Raw genomic sequence first — 17,959 nt, forward strand, 5'->3', positions numbered from 1 at the left:
CCGACACCACCAGAGTTCTGCTATCAGTGAGGTTTGGGGTTTGGGGAAGGTGTTGGGTCAGCAACATTTGCATCAGGAATTTGACTTATAATTCTGCAGATCAACATAGAGGCTTCCAACACCACTGTTAGTAACACAACAGAGAGCTGTATATGGAGGGACAGGGCAGGAGGAAAATTCTTCCTACAGCATCCATTGCTCTCGTATCAAAGGAAGTTTCAGGCTCATAGAAAGCAGAAAGAATAACCTCTCTCCTCCTGTCAAGAAAAGCCTTGCACTTCTGTTAGTTTAATTAGTTCAGCTTCAGTTCCTGAGCTCTGAAATGCCCAGTTGTGCAGCTTTTGACCTACTTGACAGGTAATTTTTACATTTCATGTAGCACCTCATTAAAGAACTGCAGAGAGGAAAGAAAATACTTATCCGGACAAAATATCGAAGAATAATCTTTTTTCATGTCTGTGAGCTTTGTCTTTTGAATCTGTTCTTGTGGTTTCTCCAAGCAGAGATTTTTCTGTGCTGTGTCCTTGAAAGCAGAAGGTGTAAAGTTTGATTACAGTGAAAGAACTTGAAAAATTCAGGTATAATTGTCATGCCAGTTTGTTACGAGCATGGCAGTTGCTAACCAGGCTTTGATTGGTGTAAGAAAACTGAGCAATTTTTTTCTTTATGGATCTTTTCTTCATTTTTACAAACATACACTTTCTGTCTGTGCCTGTAGATAAGAGATACAGGAATTACCTTGAGAGAGGTATTTGAAATTACTGTGCTGTGTTTAATGCCTCTCCTACTGTCTTCTTTAATATAGATAGAGTTGCAGTCCTTGTCTAGGCATATCTATTTTTGAGAAGTATCCCCTGAAATCATCCTTGTATGGATTAAGAACTGTTAAGTAACTCAAATGCCTTCTACTTCTTAGAAGGATATTGATTTTTTTTTTTTAAATTACTATTTTTCCTCTGCTGGACTCCTCTCACTGTGCAGTGACAGTTCAACTGTTCTGAACAGTTACAAATGTTTCAGGATGGTTTGCTGTGGTACCTGCAGAAAAAAAGAAAACATGCTGAGGTGGCTTTATATAAAAACTGGAGAAATAATGTAGCTTTGGGCTTTCTAACCTTTGATCATAGTGTTATTTCCATCTCAAAGATATGCAGGGAAAAACTGTTTCCTTGCTGCACTTTGTGTCTCCTCCTTTCAGGTCCAGGATTGTGGCTGCTCTGAAAGGACATTTGTCTGAAGAGCACACCTCAGAAAGGAGAGGGATGAAAAAAGGGTGAGAGATTCTCCTGGGAGCCAGGGGAGAGGTTAAAAAATGGGGAGATGATCCAGGAGAACACTTGAACTTGCCTAACTGGAGTAAAAAACACATTCCAGTATCAACCCTTCCACTTTGTTTCTTTTTCTGGCCCTATGAAGGAGTTGACAAAGATCAGCTTCAGCTTTCTCTGCCTGGGGGAAGAGTTTCCCAGCACTGGGGAAGTGTTTGCCTTGCATTCCTTATACAGCTGTGTTGGTGCTTTCCTTGGATTAGATGATTGCACCATGAAAACCTTGATGTTCAAATCACCATTTCTGGTGTTTCATTTAGGTTTTGTGAAAAAAAAAACAAACCAAAAAAACCCCAACAAAAAAAAAACAACCAAAAAACCCCTTTGGAAGCTCTGAGTTAATTGGGAGGAGGAAAAGTGTCAGCAAGTTGATGGCTTTGCATTTTTTTGTGGTGAGGAAAGGGGCAGTATCTTCTTTGGTGTTGTAGCTGGCTTCAAAGAAGATGAACTGTTATTTTTTTTTTCTGGAAGAAGCTCATGTAAGTTCTGAGAAGAATTGCTGAAAGGGAATAGGTTTGGATACCTTTGTTTGTTTTCCAGAATGAGGTGAGAAGGTTAATACTGGGGTTTGTTTTTTCACCCAGTAAACACAGTGTTAGGAAATTGGCCTCAGGTTCACCGTCAGGAAATTCATGGTCTTGGTCCTTTTGAGGTGGTCTGTGGTTTAGGTCAGTGTCTCAGTGCAGTGAGCTGATGGACTTTGGTCTTTATAGCTGACCAGATACCAGATTTAACTCCAGTTTGGTCTGGTCTGTGTGTTCAGGTCTGCAGACAGACCCAAGGTGTTACCATACAGGTGGTATTTTCGGTCTGCTGCAGGAATGGGTGGGATATCCCAGATCAAACTGATCTGTGTGCTTGGATTTTAGGGATTAAGGTACCACACTGGCAGCACTCACCTTGTGCAGGGGACAGGGGTGAGCAAGAGGGAAGTTTCCTGGGCAGAGTGTATGGAGGGGAGACAGCTGACTTCGTGGTGTTTCTGACCAAGTTCACTTCTCTCTTGTCACCACAAACATGCTCTGAGAGCACCTTGATTTGTGTGCTGAACGATCAGCTGGAGAGAAGCTCTTTGAAAAGATGATTTGAGAGCTGTAACATAGAAAGTACCTACTTAGGGATATTAAAGTCAGTTAAAAGTTGCACATATATACAAAGTCTCTTTGGATGTTTTCTGAAAAATCTTTTCTCTTGATGACTATTCCCAGAAGTTATAAGGAGTCTTTAGCAATGGGTTTGTAAATACACCCTCTAAAACTTAGAAAATCATGTGTTTGAACATGTGCTTTGTGCCCAAACACAGAAAAGAGATGTAGCTTGTTTGAAGTATAAGTACTTAAGAACCTTTAAGAGCTCAGGAACAACTTTATGATAAGCTTGGGGTTTTTGTTTCCTCAAGGAGTTGGAGTAGGTCACAAAAACCTTGGTTCAACAGGTTAATCTCAGTGGTATTTGATAGTGTTTTGGAAGACAATTTCTCTGTGGCAAAAATAGTGGAAGGGAGGAGGTAGTGGACTCCTTGCTGTTGCTGGTAACTGCTGCTTCACCTCTTATGCTGCCTTTTCCTGTTTATCAGTTACAGTCAAATAAAAAGGAAACAAAAGTATTTGAAATGAAACCATTTGATTCCACTGCAGTTTCAAGGAGTCAGAGTTCACACACAAGTTTTCGGGGAGTTGGAGTTGCTTCAAAAAGCAGAACCAAGTCTTAACCTGCAGATTAATGCCCAGATCAGTGCCAGGCCACAGATGTTAACCCAGAGAAGCTGTAGGTGAGAGGCTGCAATTAGTTTGCTGGGTCCTTTAGTATTTTAAGCACATTTGTTCCAATGCTCAGATAAAATAGTATTAGCAAAAAACTGCAGAAATTGAAGCTTTGAAAAAAATTTAGATTGAGCTTTTAAATTGGAAACTGACAGTTATCCCTCCCTCCCTCCTCCACAACTTGCAGATGTTACTAATTTTGTAAAATTTAAAATACCCAAGCTTCTTGTCTTCACCATTAGGGAAAATAATTGTTGCTGACAAATGGGGAAATAAATGTACTATGAGGAGCAAATACTGTCGCTGGTGTGCTCGTGATTCCCATCCTTGTCAAAGCTTGTTGCCTCTTGGAGCTGTTTTAAATGATAGTATTTTTGCTCTTTTGCTTCAAGCAAGCTTCTGCTTTGTAATGATCTGCTGTGTTAATGTTGCTCAGCTCAGGTTGCTTTAAATGACAAGCTGGTCGTGATGTATTTGGTAATTTCTCTAAGCTTAGTTAAATGAACTAGAACTTAAACCAGAAACAGTGTATTTTGTGTAGCCTTTAAAAGCAGTCTGTTGCAATATGTAATGCAGTGGTTGGTTGATGTTCATGCAGCCTTTTTTTCCTTTTCCTCTCTTCTCCAGTTCCACTCTTGTCCTGGGGACCTAGCTTCAATTTTAGTATCTGGTATGTTGAACTTAATGGCATTGATGATCCAGATGTGGTCCAGCCGTGCCTCAACTGGTACAGCAAGGTAGGCCTGCATTTTAGATGCCTTTTTTGTTTCAAGATTGCCAGTCTCAGAATCTTGTGAAGCTCCTCTTACTGGACTCTGTGACTTTTTCACTCCTTGCTATTAAAGCAGCAAACACACATACCTAAAACTCAGACCACGTGGCTGACTTTGACTCCAAGGGAATTGTTCTGAATTGTATCTGCCTGTTCGCTTTGAAAAACCAACAAAACACCCTCAAGAAACGCCAAAACCACCACAAGAACCTGCCACGTAGACATCATAGGAAGAACATAAAACAAAGAAACACTGGGTCAACAGGGACAATATTAGGAAAACAGTATTTGTATTGGAAGGGAAGTGAATCTTAACAAAACCAGATTCCATTTTCCCCCCCTCTTGCCTTTTCATTAGTCATTCATTTAACGTGCCAGTCCACAGAGCTATGTGAGTCCAGAGCCTTTTGGGTTGCAAGTGCAGCTTTTGTCCCAGAGTATAAAATGAGCTTGTTTTAAGGAGAATCCATGTTGGTGTCTCTCCTGTTGCAGCTCCTTGCACTGCTGATGTTTCCCTCTTACTGTCCTTTTGCTGAGTACTCTGGAACAGAGTGGGACTGAGGCCACTGGACTGTGAGATGAGATGGTTTGTGCCATTTCTCACTTTGATAGACAAAGTTCCAAGGGTTCTAAACATTATTTGTATCAACAGTACTTAATTGAGTACAAGAAATGCCTTTCCTGTGTGAGAGAAATGCAGAGTGACAACCAGAATTCATTCTGTTGCTGTATTTTGTGCACTGGATCTTCTGGAACAATTAATGAAATTCATATTGTGTTGCATATTGTGTTGACATCCTTCCCAACTGGGTAAGACTGAGCAGTGGAGCAGGAAAAAGCTTAAAAGGGAGATGAGATTGTGATTAACACTGAGAGTCCCTCACCAGTTCATGGTGCTGCCACTGTGGTGTCTGGCTTATACCCATCTACACCAACATCACGAGCTTCCTGATGGAGGATTTCAGTGCAGCCCTGAGAGGCAGAGGGCAGGTTGTCTGTAGCTGCTTTAATGATCCAAGTGGTGTTGTGGTCATTAGTCAGCTGATGATGGATGCCCACTCCTGACAAGTCCACTCAACAGAAGCTGCTGCTGATTTTCTGTGCTTCCTTCTGCTGCCTCTGCACGTGGTGGTGTGTCTGGCATTTTGGAGCAGTTGCTGCAAGCAGCAGAAAGCTCTGATTTGTATTTTTTTTTGGTCAGGAGCCATCCACTGCTGATGTCTGCATCTGTTTTCTTCCATCTTGTCCCATGGAATCGGCACTTTTCATGGTCAGCATGTGTGTGGTGACAGCTTCTTCAAAGGGTGCCAGCATTGTTCTCCTAAAACTTGGGAGCCCCAGAGCAGCAAAGGCAGAGACTTAGTCATGTTGGTCTGGGCTCTGCTTGGATCAACTGCCAAGTTTTTGGTGATGAGTGCATGTGCCACTGATGTTCCCTTCCCTCACAGCCCTGAGAGGCCACTGTTGCTGGATCCACATAGGAGGATGTGCTGACCCATATTTTGGGAAAGGCAGAAAGGCTGACCTGTTTCTTTGAGTTCTTTGAGATGGTGTGAATATTTTCATGTGTGTTTTTGGGAATCTCAGGTGCTTTGAAATCTAATAACTCTCTGCTGCCTGTGACATCAGATGAAAGGAAGGCTCTACTTGAAGTTGCATGTCCTTTTTGTTGTGTGCCAGCAAAACCTCCCTTTCGTGCAGGGAGTGGAGTTGGGGATAAGGACTGAAAACAGCCAGCACTCTCCTCAGTTCCCCCCTGCTACTTTCTCCTTGCTGTCCAGCTCAGCCTGTGGCATCCCAAGACCCTCACCCCTTTTTCCTGAGGAGTAGGCAAAATTCAGCACCTAAGAAGTGCCAGTTTATCACTGGCTATCACTTTTGGTAATGAGCACATAAATTTATTTTTAATTCTACAAGTGTGTTTGACAGTTTAATATCTTAGTCTCATGCTCCTGTTACGTTTTTAACTATAGGAATTATTTACAGCTTCAGATCAGAGCTATTATTTGGGTTGTCATCTCTTTAAACCTGCATGACAGCACTTAAAAAGGAGCCTTTTACATACTTTTTATACAGCTTTTTGCATTAAAAAAAAAGGTTTTCACATTTAACTTCTGACGTAGTATTGTGGTGCCACTTGAATAGAAACTTCCATTGCCCTGAGTGGCCACCCTGTGCCTGACACCATTCCCTGTTTTATGAGCCAAGTCTACCAGTCATGAGAGACTCAGTGAAAATATGAGAAATCTGAATTTAGTCTAATTTTTGAACTGGAGGATCTAAAAGGACCAAAGCTGTCTGTTACTGGTGTGCAGCTCTCCTGTTGCTTGCCATCCCTTTGAACAACAAAGGACCAAATTTGGTTTTGACTTTGATGTAAGTGAACATTTCTTAAAGACAGTGTCTTAGGTATCTGTTGGAAAATAAAAAAAAAACAACAGTTGTTTCTTGCCGGTTGTGCTGTAAAACTGGTTTAGCTTTTATATTACTTTGCTGCAGCCTTGCATGCTTATCAGTACATGTCCTTGGCCTTTTTCATGTGGGCTGGGAACTGGTTTTCTAAAAATGCATAGTTCTGGCTATTTGCAGCTGTGAAATACTGAAGGATTAAGAACTAAAAATATATCACATGGCCGTGTTTCTTTTTAGCCGCTTCAGTTTGTGAGATTCTTGCTATCGAGCCATTATTCTGAGAGCACTAATTTTTGTTGAGTGTCAGTGTTAGTTCCAGGCTTTCAAAAAGATTCTATTCATTTAAATACCATAAACTTCACTTTTAGAAGTAGTGTCCATTTAGGAGTCAAATCTGCCTGTAATTCGATCAGTTGTACAGATGCTTAAAGTTACATTTGTTTTTTAGTGCAGTAGTTGTGTGTTAAAGATGGAAATTGAGATTTATTTTTTTTTCTTTAATGACTTAGAATTTAGGTTTGAAGAATATTTAGAATATGTGATTCTGCTACTTAACACCTTAAGAATTTGTTTCTTATGCACATTGTTAGCAGCTTTGAAAACACGGTGGATGATTTGGGAGGTAACAGCACAAGCTGCAGCTCTTACTCAGTTTACTATTCCCTCCTGTGTCTGTGCTGGGATGTTTGACACAGTGTGGGTTCCTGTCACCTTTCTCACCCCTTCCCACAGTTGAGTGGGATATGGGCAGAGCTGTGGCTCCTCCATGGTGTGAAAGCAGAGGTTCTGCTTCAAGATACAGGGGAACACTTAGCAGTTAAAACTTTGCTGGGCACATAAACCTTTGTTGTCACTGATGCAAAACCCTCACAAACCTGCAGGATTTGGGGTCAGCCTTCAGCCCTTCCATTGCAGGAGTGATGGTCATTTCAAGTATTCCTATTCTTGCGGCTTTTTTTTTCCTTCTGCTCCTAGAAAAGCTGTGACCTACTTACTCTTCTAAATTATTTTGTTATGTAAGAGTCATACAATCAAATTATGTAATGCTGATAGTGAAGGCTTTTTCCTGCTCTGTGCTTCGTGTAGGCCTCGAACAGCAGGGCTAAGCAGATGGGGGGAAATAATGGTCACTCAGGAGATCTGGGACACTGTGCACTCTCTTCTTGTATGCTCATTAACTTGGATGGTACCAAGTTGTATAATTTCTATACTGTTGCAAAGTAAATGCCTGCACAGCTTGTAATGTCTTTCACACAGTGTTCCTCTGCAATTCCATGGGCAATTTGTGCAGCGTGGACATGAGATCCTTCTCCTGTCTCTGGGCAGGTTCACAGGTAGTTCCCAGCAGTGCTGGTGAAAGGGAAAATCTACATGTCTCAGAGGTTTTCTTGTGTTCCAGTAGTACCGTGAACAGGAAGCCATTCGCCTTTGCCTAAAGCATTTTCGGCAGCACAACTACACGGAGGCTTTTGAGTCACTGCAGAAGAAAACCAGGATTGCTCTGGAGCACCCCATGCTGACAGACCTCCACGACAAGCTGGTGTTGAAGGGAGACTTTGATGCTTGTGAAGAACTGATAGAAAAAGCTGTGAATGGTAAGAGAACCAGAGGAGTCTGATATATTAATGATAAAAAAATCCCCATTGAAAAATTGCATGTTTTGAATGTTAATGTGCTTAGTGGTGGAATTGGCTGGTCCATGTGCTGTTTTCAGACCTGGTGTGGTGTGCTGTCAGCTTTGGGACTTGTGAGTGCCTGTGTGATTGAAGGCTAAAAAATTCAGTCATGTAATGCCTTATCACTGACACTTCTGGAGTCTCTTTCCCCCAGAGATGACAACAAGGTGCACTCGAGTGGGTCAAGATAGGTTTTCATGCAAATGTTGGTCAGCTGAGGGTGGACCAGGACTATCAGGAAAGTCACCAGAGGGATGAGCAGGGAAGCAGAACACTGGAGTTCTCTGAGTTCTCCATGTGGATCATGGTTTCTGGTTGGAACTCGCCACCAAGTTGGTGGTGAGACAGAAGTTTTCACTTTATCTGGATGACAGTTCTGTCTTTGCTTTTGGGGAAGATAATCCTTGGAGAGTGGTGTGGAAGTCAGTGACTGGAGGCAGAGCCTGTTTTCCAGAGCAGGCCCTTGGCTGTTGGTTTCATTGGAACTACTAATAATTTTTTTCTTGGAAGCTTTTGACTTAAAACCACGGTGTATACAGCTGTCAACTCCTAAAATGAGGGAGATGTGCTTTCTGTTGATAGAATGGGGTACAAAAGGAGTTGGAATATTGCACTGAAGTGTCTCTCAAGACCTGTGCAGTGGTTTTGGATTGCAGTCTGATGACAGAGAGGTGCTCCTGGCTGTGGGTGTAGTGCCATTCGACTGTGTGCAGTCACTCTTTCTGGGACACTTGTGCTGGCATGAGAGGAGAACTGTGTGTCTGGTGCCAGTAGAGTTAGGGACTTAATGAACCAATTTCTTGGATATCTGGCACCAGAGATGTTTTTGTCTAATTCTGGGCTAATCAGACATTTTGTAATACCTTTGGATAGATGCCGGTGTACCTGCTTGTCTCCATCAGTGGGGTTTGTACCACTGAAGTTGGAAGTGGTTCTCAGAATTGGATAGAAAGGATAGCTTTAAAATCAAGAATTATCTTCCATGAAAATCCACTATCTTTTTGTGCCAAGATGTTTAACTAAACACAATTTTAGGAAGCTTATTCCAGTAGGTCCTCCAGAACTGCAGTGAATGGTTTTCTGTGTGTTTGGCTCAAGGTTTCTTAGAACAGCTGAGCCCTGCCCTGTGCTGAGCTCCAGGAGCAGCTACAAGTGTTGAGACTGAGAACAGTGTTCATCCTTGCCCTCCTGAGACCACAGAGTGTTATTGGCTGGGATGGGAGCGTGAACAGCTTCCTGCAATGCAGGGACATTGTGCAACTGGCAGCTTGCTCCTGAATCCTAAGGGCAAGGGGAGATTGCAGGCTGGAAAAGCAGCAGGGAGCTGTGGCTGGCTGTTACTGTCTGAAAGACATGAGTGCCTGGGGGAGCTGATGAGCCCACCAAGATGCTGCGGCAGCCAGAGGAGTGCTGTGTGCTGATGGTGATGATTTTATCATTGCATCGCTCTGCTGCCTTGGCTGTAGCTTATCCTCAGTGCCTGGAGGCCCTCCTCGTGCCACTTCATTTCAGGCTGGAGTAGGAACTCTTTCTTCTGTGGAATTTCACTCAAAGTCTAGAATGTGCTGAAAAAGTTCCCTCAAAAATGGACTTCTTTCTTGGATGCTAAGGAAGTGAATGTTTATAGCCTCATTTTTTTTAACTTGTTATATCTTTATTTATTTTCTACTTAATATTTAACATTTCTTCCAACAGTTTTCCCCTAGGACTTGAGCTGAGATGGTGGTTGTGTTTCCTCTTATGTATAGAGAATGGGCTTGCTTTGTTTGGTGTTCAGCTTTTCCAGGTGTGGAAGTACTGGCAAAGGACTCACCTGGTAGTTCCAAACAAGGCTTGTAGTTTTCTGTCTGACAAACAGACACTTGGTCGTTGTCAGATTTGCTGTGGATCATCCTGCTTCCCTAGTTCTTGAGATGATATCCCCCTTTGGAGGCTGAGGACTCGGCATCCCTTAAGCAAACTAGAGGAATATGCTGTAGCTTGTTTTATCAGCCATTTTTTGTTCTAGCAAGTACAGAAGCTTGTCTTGCTATTAACAGACGGTGGGTAATTTAGCAGGAGAGTCTTCAAGAGCATCATTAAGTTTTGTCACTGCTTCTGAGGGACAGAAAAATATGCATGTGGATGTTTATTTTGCTTCACTTTAATCCGGCACCTGGCTCGCTGAAGCTAAATGTCAGTGTGCGCTTCTCCCATCGCTCTGTTGGGTCATCCTTAATGATTTTGCTTGTCTTGGAATACATTAACCTTCCTTCCCCCATCCCCCTGCCATTCTTTATGCTGCCTTCAGCTTCCCTTTGGAGCTCTGTCGCCTCCCAGCACCCTTGGAGGGAAGTGCTGCCTGTCCCGAGACACCGACGCCGCCTCCCATATTTGCTTTAAGCTGACACGACTGCGGGTTTTCACTCACTAACTGGGTCAATCCTGCCCTCACTCGGGACAGTGTGTCCCCTGGCACTGGTGCTCGTGTTGCCACATGGCAGACCTGGGCAGGGAGCTGTTCGGGCTGCGATGGGGGAGAGGACAGGTCAAACCTCTTCTGATAACCACAAAAATCCCTGAAACTGCAGCTGGAATAGTTTGTCTGGAGCTGAACAAGGTGGCAGTCAGAGTGTTGAATGTCACTACTGCTTAACTGATACCGGGAGGATGGGAATAGATGTTCTCAGCCTTCAGCGTGTTCTACAGTGTTCCTACCTCCTGCTCCCTGTGGTCCTCCACTGTCCTTACTCTGCTCTGCATGTGTCAAACTTGGGAGCATTTTCTGAGCAACCTGGGCTGGTGAAAGGTGTCCCTGTTCATGGCATAAGGGTTGGAATAAGATGATCTTTAAGGTCCCTTCCAACCCTGGCCATTCTACAACGATTTTGCCATTTTACTTTCTTAGCAGCTGTGTTGTGAAGTCTCCATAGCTGCTGCTTAGTCTCTAAGGTGTGGGTGTTCTTACCACTGAACTCCTTTCTCTGATGTGCTGCTTTTCCAAATAAAAGCAGATTAACTTTAGTCCCCTGTCTGTGTAGTGTAGCTGAAGTGTAGAGTTAATTGAGACATACAGATCCTTAAATTATCCCTGAAATCGTTCAAAGAGTGGACTGTTCTGTTCCAGGCTGGGCATGAATATGTGAACTCCTGACCGCTTGCTGATCAGGGAGTTCATTGCCTTAAGGGCACAAACAGAAGTGCAGGGAGGTTTGACAGAGATACTGCACGCTCAGTTCAGCCTAAAATGTCTTCTGAAGAGGCTGATCTTTGCAGCGGTGGGTATTGAAAAAGTGCAACGCGCTGCATCTCTCGCGGGGCTATTTCCATAGGCTTAGTCATGTAGAAAAAGAGTAGGTGGTCAAGAATTAGTGCTGGCAGAGCTAACTCTTGTTCTTTTGCATTGCTAATGATGAACGCTGTCTTCCACCTCACATCACCAGATGATTTCTTTGGAGAGCTCGGTGGCAGGCAGCCACACTTCTCCCGCAGATTCTTTTGACTCGTGCGTTACACTTGGAAAACGGGCAAATGGAAACTCTGGCAGCTGCCTGACTTCCTCTGAAAAAGAAAAGGTTCCCTAAATCTCAGCTGGTTCACAGACTCGGTTCAAATGTTTCGCATTTGGATCTATTCCTGTAGCTTTCGGGCCTATATTATTGAAGGGAAAATTCTGCTTAATATTCCTACGGAGAGTATGTGGAGTGCAAATTGCTTAGTTGAACTGCTCGCAGTTCCTGTAGACATGGAAAGCTGCTTGGAATGGATGGAAGAGCTGCTGCTTTGCTATCAGTATTCCAAGGGCTGAGGTGTTCCTTCTGGCACTGCCCGTGTCAGTGTGTGACACGTGTTTATCTGGTGATAAGTCTGTCCTGCCCGACAAATGGTGATGCACAGCCTGCAGGCTCCCAAAACTCGGGATGCACAGCATCAATTGTATTCCCCTGGAAGCTCCAGGCAAACATGTATACCTTAATTTTACCATCCGAAATTGTTTGGATTTGGTTCTGAGAAGTGTGGATGCTGCTCTTTATAGAGGGGGAGAAGCCAAAGCCTGTTCTAAGTCAATGGGGGGTTTCTGTAGAAGAGGAGTAACTTACAGGGATTTGGGAGCAAACCTTGTTTCATTTTTGTAAAGAACAAGTACAAGAAAATATTACAGCTCCGAGGCTGGAAAAAAACATGTGCATTTCCTTGTTTCTCCCAAGAAATTGTTGAGTAATGGCTGGATTTTTATCTGGTAGCACCTGTGTTTTATCCTCCAGCTTAATTGTTTTTTAGGACTTTGTGACTAAAAGAACTTTCAATATGTTTATGTGTTCTGGGTATTTTTCTTTAGTTCCAGAAAAATCATAAATCTTTAAAAATCCCCACTCCAACTCCCAGGAACTCTGGGTCACTCCAAAGTATTTTCAGCCACTAACAGTCAAGTGAATAGATTTTTAGTAAAGTCCTATCTGGAGATGTGTGTTGTCCAAAAAACCCCAAACTTAATACAACTTTTTCCTGATTGGCTTCAGCAGGTTAAATATTTTTGTCTGCAGTGTTTGCAGTGGGTAACCTGCAGTTGACTGGCAAAATAAAGGCTTGGGTTGGCAGGGTGGCAGAATTTACCAAGCTTTAACCACCATGAACTTCATGTTCTTACATCCAAAATGCATCATGACTTGCTGTGAAGGGCTTGAAAATAGTACAGAGTAAATTTTTGGCTGTAATTTTAGTAAACATGGACATTGAAGTGAGAGGTCTCTGGAGCGAAGGAAAACTTCTTTTAAAAACTTCCACTTAACACTTTTTTTTTTTTTTGGTCAGGAGTCTTGAAATTTATTTTAAACTCCTGATTCATTGGGAACAGCTGACAAAGCTGAGCAGGCCTACATCTGATCCTCAGTGCCTTGGAGAAGCTTTGGAGACCTTTTGGTCAGCAGAGCCATCCTGACAGGGAACATAAGGAGTGCGCTGGTGTAGGTCTTGCATCGGGTACAGAATCCACCTAGAAATCCTCCTTTTTTTCCCTGGTGGTGTCAGACAGGTGGTGATTCAGCTTCCAAAACAAGCTGCTGCTGGTTTGCAATGCAAGTAGAATGAATGTGGAACTGCTCCCAACAGAAAGAAACATTTCTGGGAACCAAACTGGAGTGTTGCCAAACCAGTGTCCCATGGAAGACAAGAAGCATTATTAAAAGAGGCCGAAGGCACAGTAGGGGAGAAGTGTCGTATCTTGACAAGTGCAGCCTGTGGGTGTTGAGCATGGGAGAGAGGTTAAATCACCCTTTCAGATCCTATGTGGTGTAATTCATCCTTTTGAGCTATTTATGTCCAATTATCTATTGGCTGCCATCGGGATAAATACGGTTTTGGTTTCTGTCTTGCAGACCCAGGGCTATAACAGTAACCAAAAGGCTGCATTTCTGTCTGGGTTTGTGGCTGAGTCACTATGGGATTTCTTACAGCACATGCATTTGTTCTATAAGGGTTGGCTTTTCTGAATCAGAATTTATGAGATCTCAAGCTTCGAGCCTCTCTTGTGTTGTCCCAACTTGATAAATGCTGAAGAAGTGGGAGTTAAGAACCCTGCTATTAAACCCAAAATAAACCACTTTCTACATACATTGAGCAAACTTCTGGCTTTCCTCGATTACCTAATGCGGGGAGAGAGCTGATGGTTTTGGCTCTGAGGTGAAAGCAAAACCTGCCCACTTTTCAGAGTATTTATTTTGAAAAACTTGCACAGCTGAGTTTATGGAAGTTTTATATTTTCAGACCAAACTCAGCACCTTTCAGGAGCTCTTGAGTGCTCTTGTTTTCCTATTAGATGGTCTCTAAATAAAGTGTTCATCTTCTCCCAGGAAATACTTGCTGGCTTGGGTTTTAATTAAAACCTGGATTTCAGTCACGACAAACTACAGGATGCCAGGAAACACTTCCAAATATTCTCCCACCCTTGTGTCATGCTTAACAAAGATTTTTACCTTTCTGTAAATAAAATAGGGATGTGTTCAGTAAGGATCATTCTATAAATAAACAGAAGGATTCATCATCTATTAAACTTGCCTCAAAGCCGAAATTACTGCGGTTAAAAGAACTAAAAACTATTTGATATTGCTTGTCTGAACTCCCCATTTTTTTCAGGTAATGCATAAATGCAGCACAAACACCTGTCAGGAAGAGCTTGTGTGTTGAGTTGGTGGGTGGGATGCAGCGAGATGAGCAGTGGGGTCTGATAGTTTGTTGTACCTGCAGAAGGTGAGGCAGGTTTGGTAGAGGAGACATTGGAAAATCAGCAGCACCAAAGGTTGACCAAGCCCTTCCCAGACTGAAGAATGTGGGAGTTTTGAATCTCCTTTACAAAAAATGAAAGCTTAGACTGATAACATGTGAGTAGAATTAGGAGCTGCCTCTGCATGCTGAAGAGATGGTGTATGGAAGGTGTACAGAGAGAGAGGAATGCACAAGAGGAGCATGGATAAAGTGCTGGAGTTGGTGTTTCTCACCAAAATGCTGCAGCTGGCATGGCTGGCCCGTCACCTGACCCGTCTGCTGTTTCTCTTCTTGCTTAACTCTCTGAAGAAAATGTAAACTATTATTTTGTTTTTCATCCAGTGCTTGGTTGTCCCATATCAGAGCATTTAAACAATGTGCTTTCCTTCCCTTTTCTTTTCAGATGAAGCTCCAGAGATGCTGTCTGACCTAGTTTTAACTTCACATGTACTAAAACGGTTGAATTTTATATGCACTGGCAACTTTCCTTTTTGCTTAAATAAGGGGGAGGGTTTCTATTCTTAATTAAATACACCACACTGGAGATTTATAGACACTTGGCATGACCTGGCAGGCAAACTGGATAATTCCTGATTGATCTAGGAGCAAGTATTCTTTTTATTTTAGTGCTTTCACATTTAGTTCATTAACAAACTAACAAAAGTTTAACAAACTAACAAAAGTTTAACAAACTAACTGACATATAATGGTGAATTCACTGAAAATGAAGGCTTTGGAGTGGCGCATTGGCTTGAGTTAGGCTGGAGTTACCCACATCAAAAGTGATTTTGCTGTAATGGAAGTATAAGTGCTTTATCCAGCAAAATTTTTGTTTTGCAGATGGCTTGTTCAATCAGTATATCAGTCAGCAAGAGTACAAACCTCGCTGGGGGCAGATTATCCCCAAAAGCACCAAAGGTAAGGACGTTTCTTAAGATAGAACTCATGTACTGCCAGTCCTGTCTTACTCCTTTGCGAATATTGAGCAAGAAAATGATGCAAGAAAGTCCTCCTCTAGAACAGTTTTTCTGTGCAATGGTTTCTTCTGTGAAAAAGTTGCAATTGTCTGCAAAGTCAGCGAAATGCAGCCTGGTCTGGTTGAGTAAGGAACACTGCAGGAATACTTGCTATAATTTCAAGGTTAGATCATTAGTTCAGTAACAAATCTCAGGGTGTAGTTTAAACATGAGAACAGTTATCTCTGTCACTGGGTGTAACACATGGAACTGACTTAAACTCAGCTTAAAGCAAAGAGTGACAAATAAATGCGTTGTCTGAACAGGGAGTGTTTTAAATGAGGTAAATTTTTTGCAGTTTTTATATGTTCTGTAGTAAATCTGAACTGCAGAATCTCTCTCTGTTGGTTTCTGCCTTGAGAACAGACTTGCAGCAGCATCCTTGACTAGAGAGTGCAAAACTCTTGTCACACAGCAAGTGTAGGATCCAAGGTGACGATTGCCAAATGTCCCCAAGCCCCTTGGGAAGGGTTATCAGGAATCCAAGCAGGTTGCCCTTCCAGGAGAACGTGGGTTATCTTGCTAATGTTGCTTCCTCTGAATGACACCTGTTCTGAAAGCTTAATATGTCTAAAGTGATTGGAAAGGTGCTTTAATGGGACATTTGGGATTCCCTTATGTGTGGGGATAACTGGTACAAAGTTCTCCATCACCTCCTTGCTCCTGTCTCAGGGGTGCATTACCCTGTCTGTTGAGTGTCTGTTCTCACAGCTCAGCCCTCAGGTGGGGAGAGGGAAGGGAAGCCAAAAGCTGGCTGTGTCCTCACTGCTGGAGAGCTGTAGGGGTAGCTCAGACCTCTCTTGTGGGCACCTGTGTGTGTGCTCCAGGAATTCTGAAGCTTTGTGGGCACCTGTGTGTGTGCTCCAGGAATTCTGAAGCTTTGTGGGCACCTGTGTGCTCCAGGAATTCTGAAGCTTTGTGAGCACCCGTGTGCTCCAGGAATTCTGAAGCTTTGTGGGCACCTGTGTGCTCCAGGAATTCTGAAGCTTTGTGGGCACCTGTGTGTGTGCTCCAGGAATTCTGAAGCTTTGTGGGCACCTGTGTGTGTGCTCCAGGAATTCTGAAGCTTTGTGAGTACCTGTGTGTGTGCTCCAGGAATTCTGAAGCTTTGTTGGTACCTGTGTGTGTGCTCCAGGAATTCTGAAGCTTTGTTGGTACCTGTGTGTGTGCTCCAGGAATTCTGAAGCTTTGTGAGCACCTGTGTGTGTGCTCCAGGAATTCTGAAGCTTTGTGAGCACCTGTGTGTGTGCTCCAGGAATTCTGAAGCTTTGTTGGTACCTGTGTGTGTGCTCCAGGAATTCTGAAGCTTTGTTGGTACCTGTGTGTGTGCTCCAGGAATTCTGAAGCTTTGTGAGCACCTGTGTGTGTGCTCCAGGAATTCTGAAGCTTTGTTGGTACCTGTGTGTGTGCTCCAGGAATTCTGAAGCTTTGTTGGTACCTGTGTGTGTGCTCCAGGAATTCTGAAGCTTTGTTGGTACCTGTGTGTGTGCTCCAGGAATTCTGAAGCTTTGTGAGCACCTGTGTGTGTGCTCCAGGAATTCTGAAGCTTTGTGAGCACCTGTGTGTGTGCTCCAGGAATTCTGAAGCTTTGTGAGCACCTGTGTGCTCCAGGAATTCTGAAGCTTTGTGAGTACCTGTGTGTGTGCTCCAGGAATTCTGAAGCTTTGTGAGCACCTGTGTGTGTGCTCCAGGAATTCTGAAGCTTTGTGAGCACCTGTGTGTGTGCTCCAGGAATTCTGAAGCTTTGTGAGCACCTGTGTGCTCCAGGAATTCTGAAGCTTTGTTGGCACCTGTGTGCTCCAGGAATTCTGAAGGTCCTTTCCAAGGCACTCAGAGTTGCAGTAGAGTATTTACTTTGGCTCTCTCTATTGTCAGTCACCAGATGATTTAGTATGAAACTTTTTTGCAGTTTTGTAACCCACAGAGGAATATTACCTGGGAAAAGTGTTAAGCTAACAAATACTTTAAGGTAATGCTTAAAGAAAGGTGAGTTAGTGAGTTGCTCTGCTGAGGTTGTATCTTTGCTTGGTTTAAAAATCTTACAATGGAAAACATTCTCCTTCCTCTTTTTTGAAGGTGATGGGGAAGACAGTCGACCAGGGATGAGAGGTGGCCATCAGATGGTTATAGATGTGCAAACAGGTGAGTAGTTGTTAACATTTTTAAACTAAATTATTGAATCAGCTCTTTTCCAGACTAATATGCAAATGTTCTTTTCTTTGGAGACTCTCTTAACTTCAGGTTTTGAGGAAAAAGTACTGCACTTTCTAATGGTTGAATTAAATTCTCTGCTTTCTCTCTGGAACTGTATTCCAACTGCCTTTCCCATCCTTTCTTCCCTATTAATTCTCTGTTATGCCTTAGCCATTGTCTTGTCTTAACTAAGAAACCAAGAACAATTGGTTTTAATTTTTTGTCCCTCCTACCTTCTTAGAGCAGGAGCTCAAACAAGAAAAGACAAATTAGGAATAATAATTTCCCTTATCTGCTACAGACTGTGCTCTTTGGAATAATGCTCAAGCAATAGATCTCATGTGTTGAAACATTCTTTGTATTTTGGTTGGAGTGGCTTCTGATTTCCACAGTGTGCAAGAAACTCCTGTTAAATGTAATTTATTACAAGTTTTTTACAGAAATGTTTCCTGTAGCAGTTTAAAGAATGATTCAGCCTCTGCCTCAGAGAACCTGCAGAGAAAAGAAAGGGTGGTGATGTGTCAGTAGCGGTTTCAGTGATTGTTTTTCTCCACGATTT

The 17,959-nt window shown here is 42.9% G+C and overlaps 1 protein-coding gene across 1 annotated transcript in view; it reads left to right on the forward strand.

Annotated features, from left to right (window-relative positions):
* Window positions 1–17,959, forward strand: part of MKLN1 (muskelin 1) — a 100,805-nt gene that overhangs the window by 29,887 nt on the left and 52,959 nt on the right. Inside the window, exons 5-8 of the mRNA XM_071552878.1 lie at window positions 3,719–3,828; window positions 7,678–7,870; window positions 15,032–15,109; window positions 17,284–17,349. Of these exons, the coding sequence (XP_071408979.1) occupies window positions 3,719–3,828; window positions 7,678–7,870; window positions 15,032–15,109; window positions 17,284–17,349 (447 nt within the window). The remainder of the gene's footprint in view (window positions 1–3,718; window positions 3,829–7,677; window positions 7,871–15,031; window positions 15,110–17,283; window positions 17,350–17,959) is intronic.

Source organism: Pithys albifrons, chromosome 3 (genome assembly GCF_047495875.1).
Source record: "Pithys albifrons albifrons isolate INPA30051 chromosome 3, PitAlb_v1, whole genome shotgun sequence".
NCBI lineage: Eukaryota > Metazoa > Chordata > Aves > Passeriformes > Thamnophilidae > Pithys > Pithys albifrons.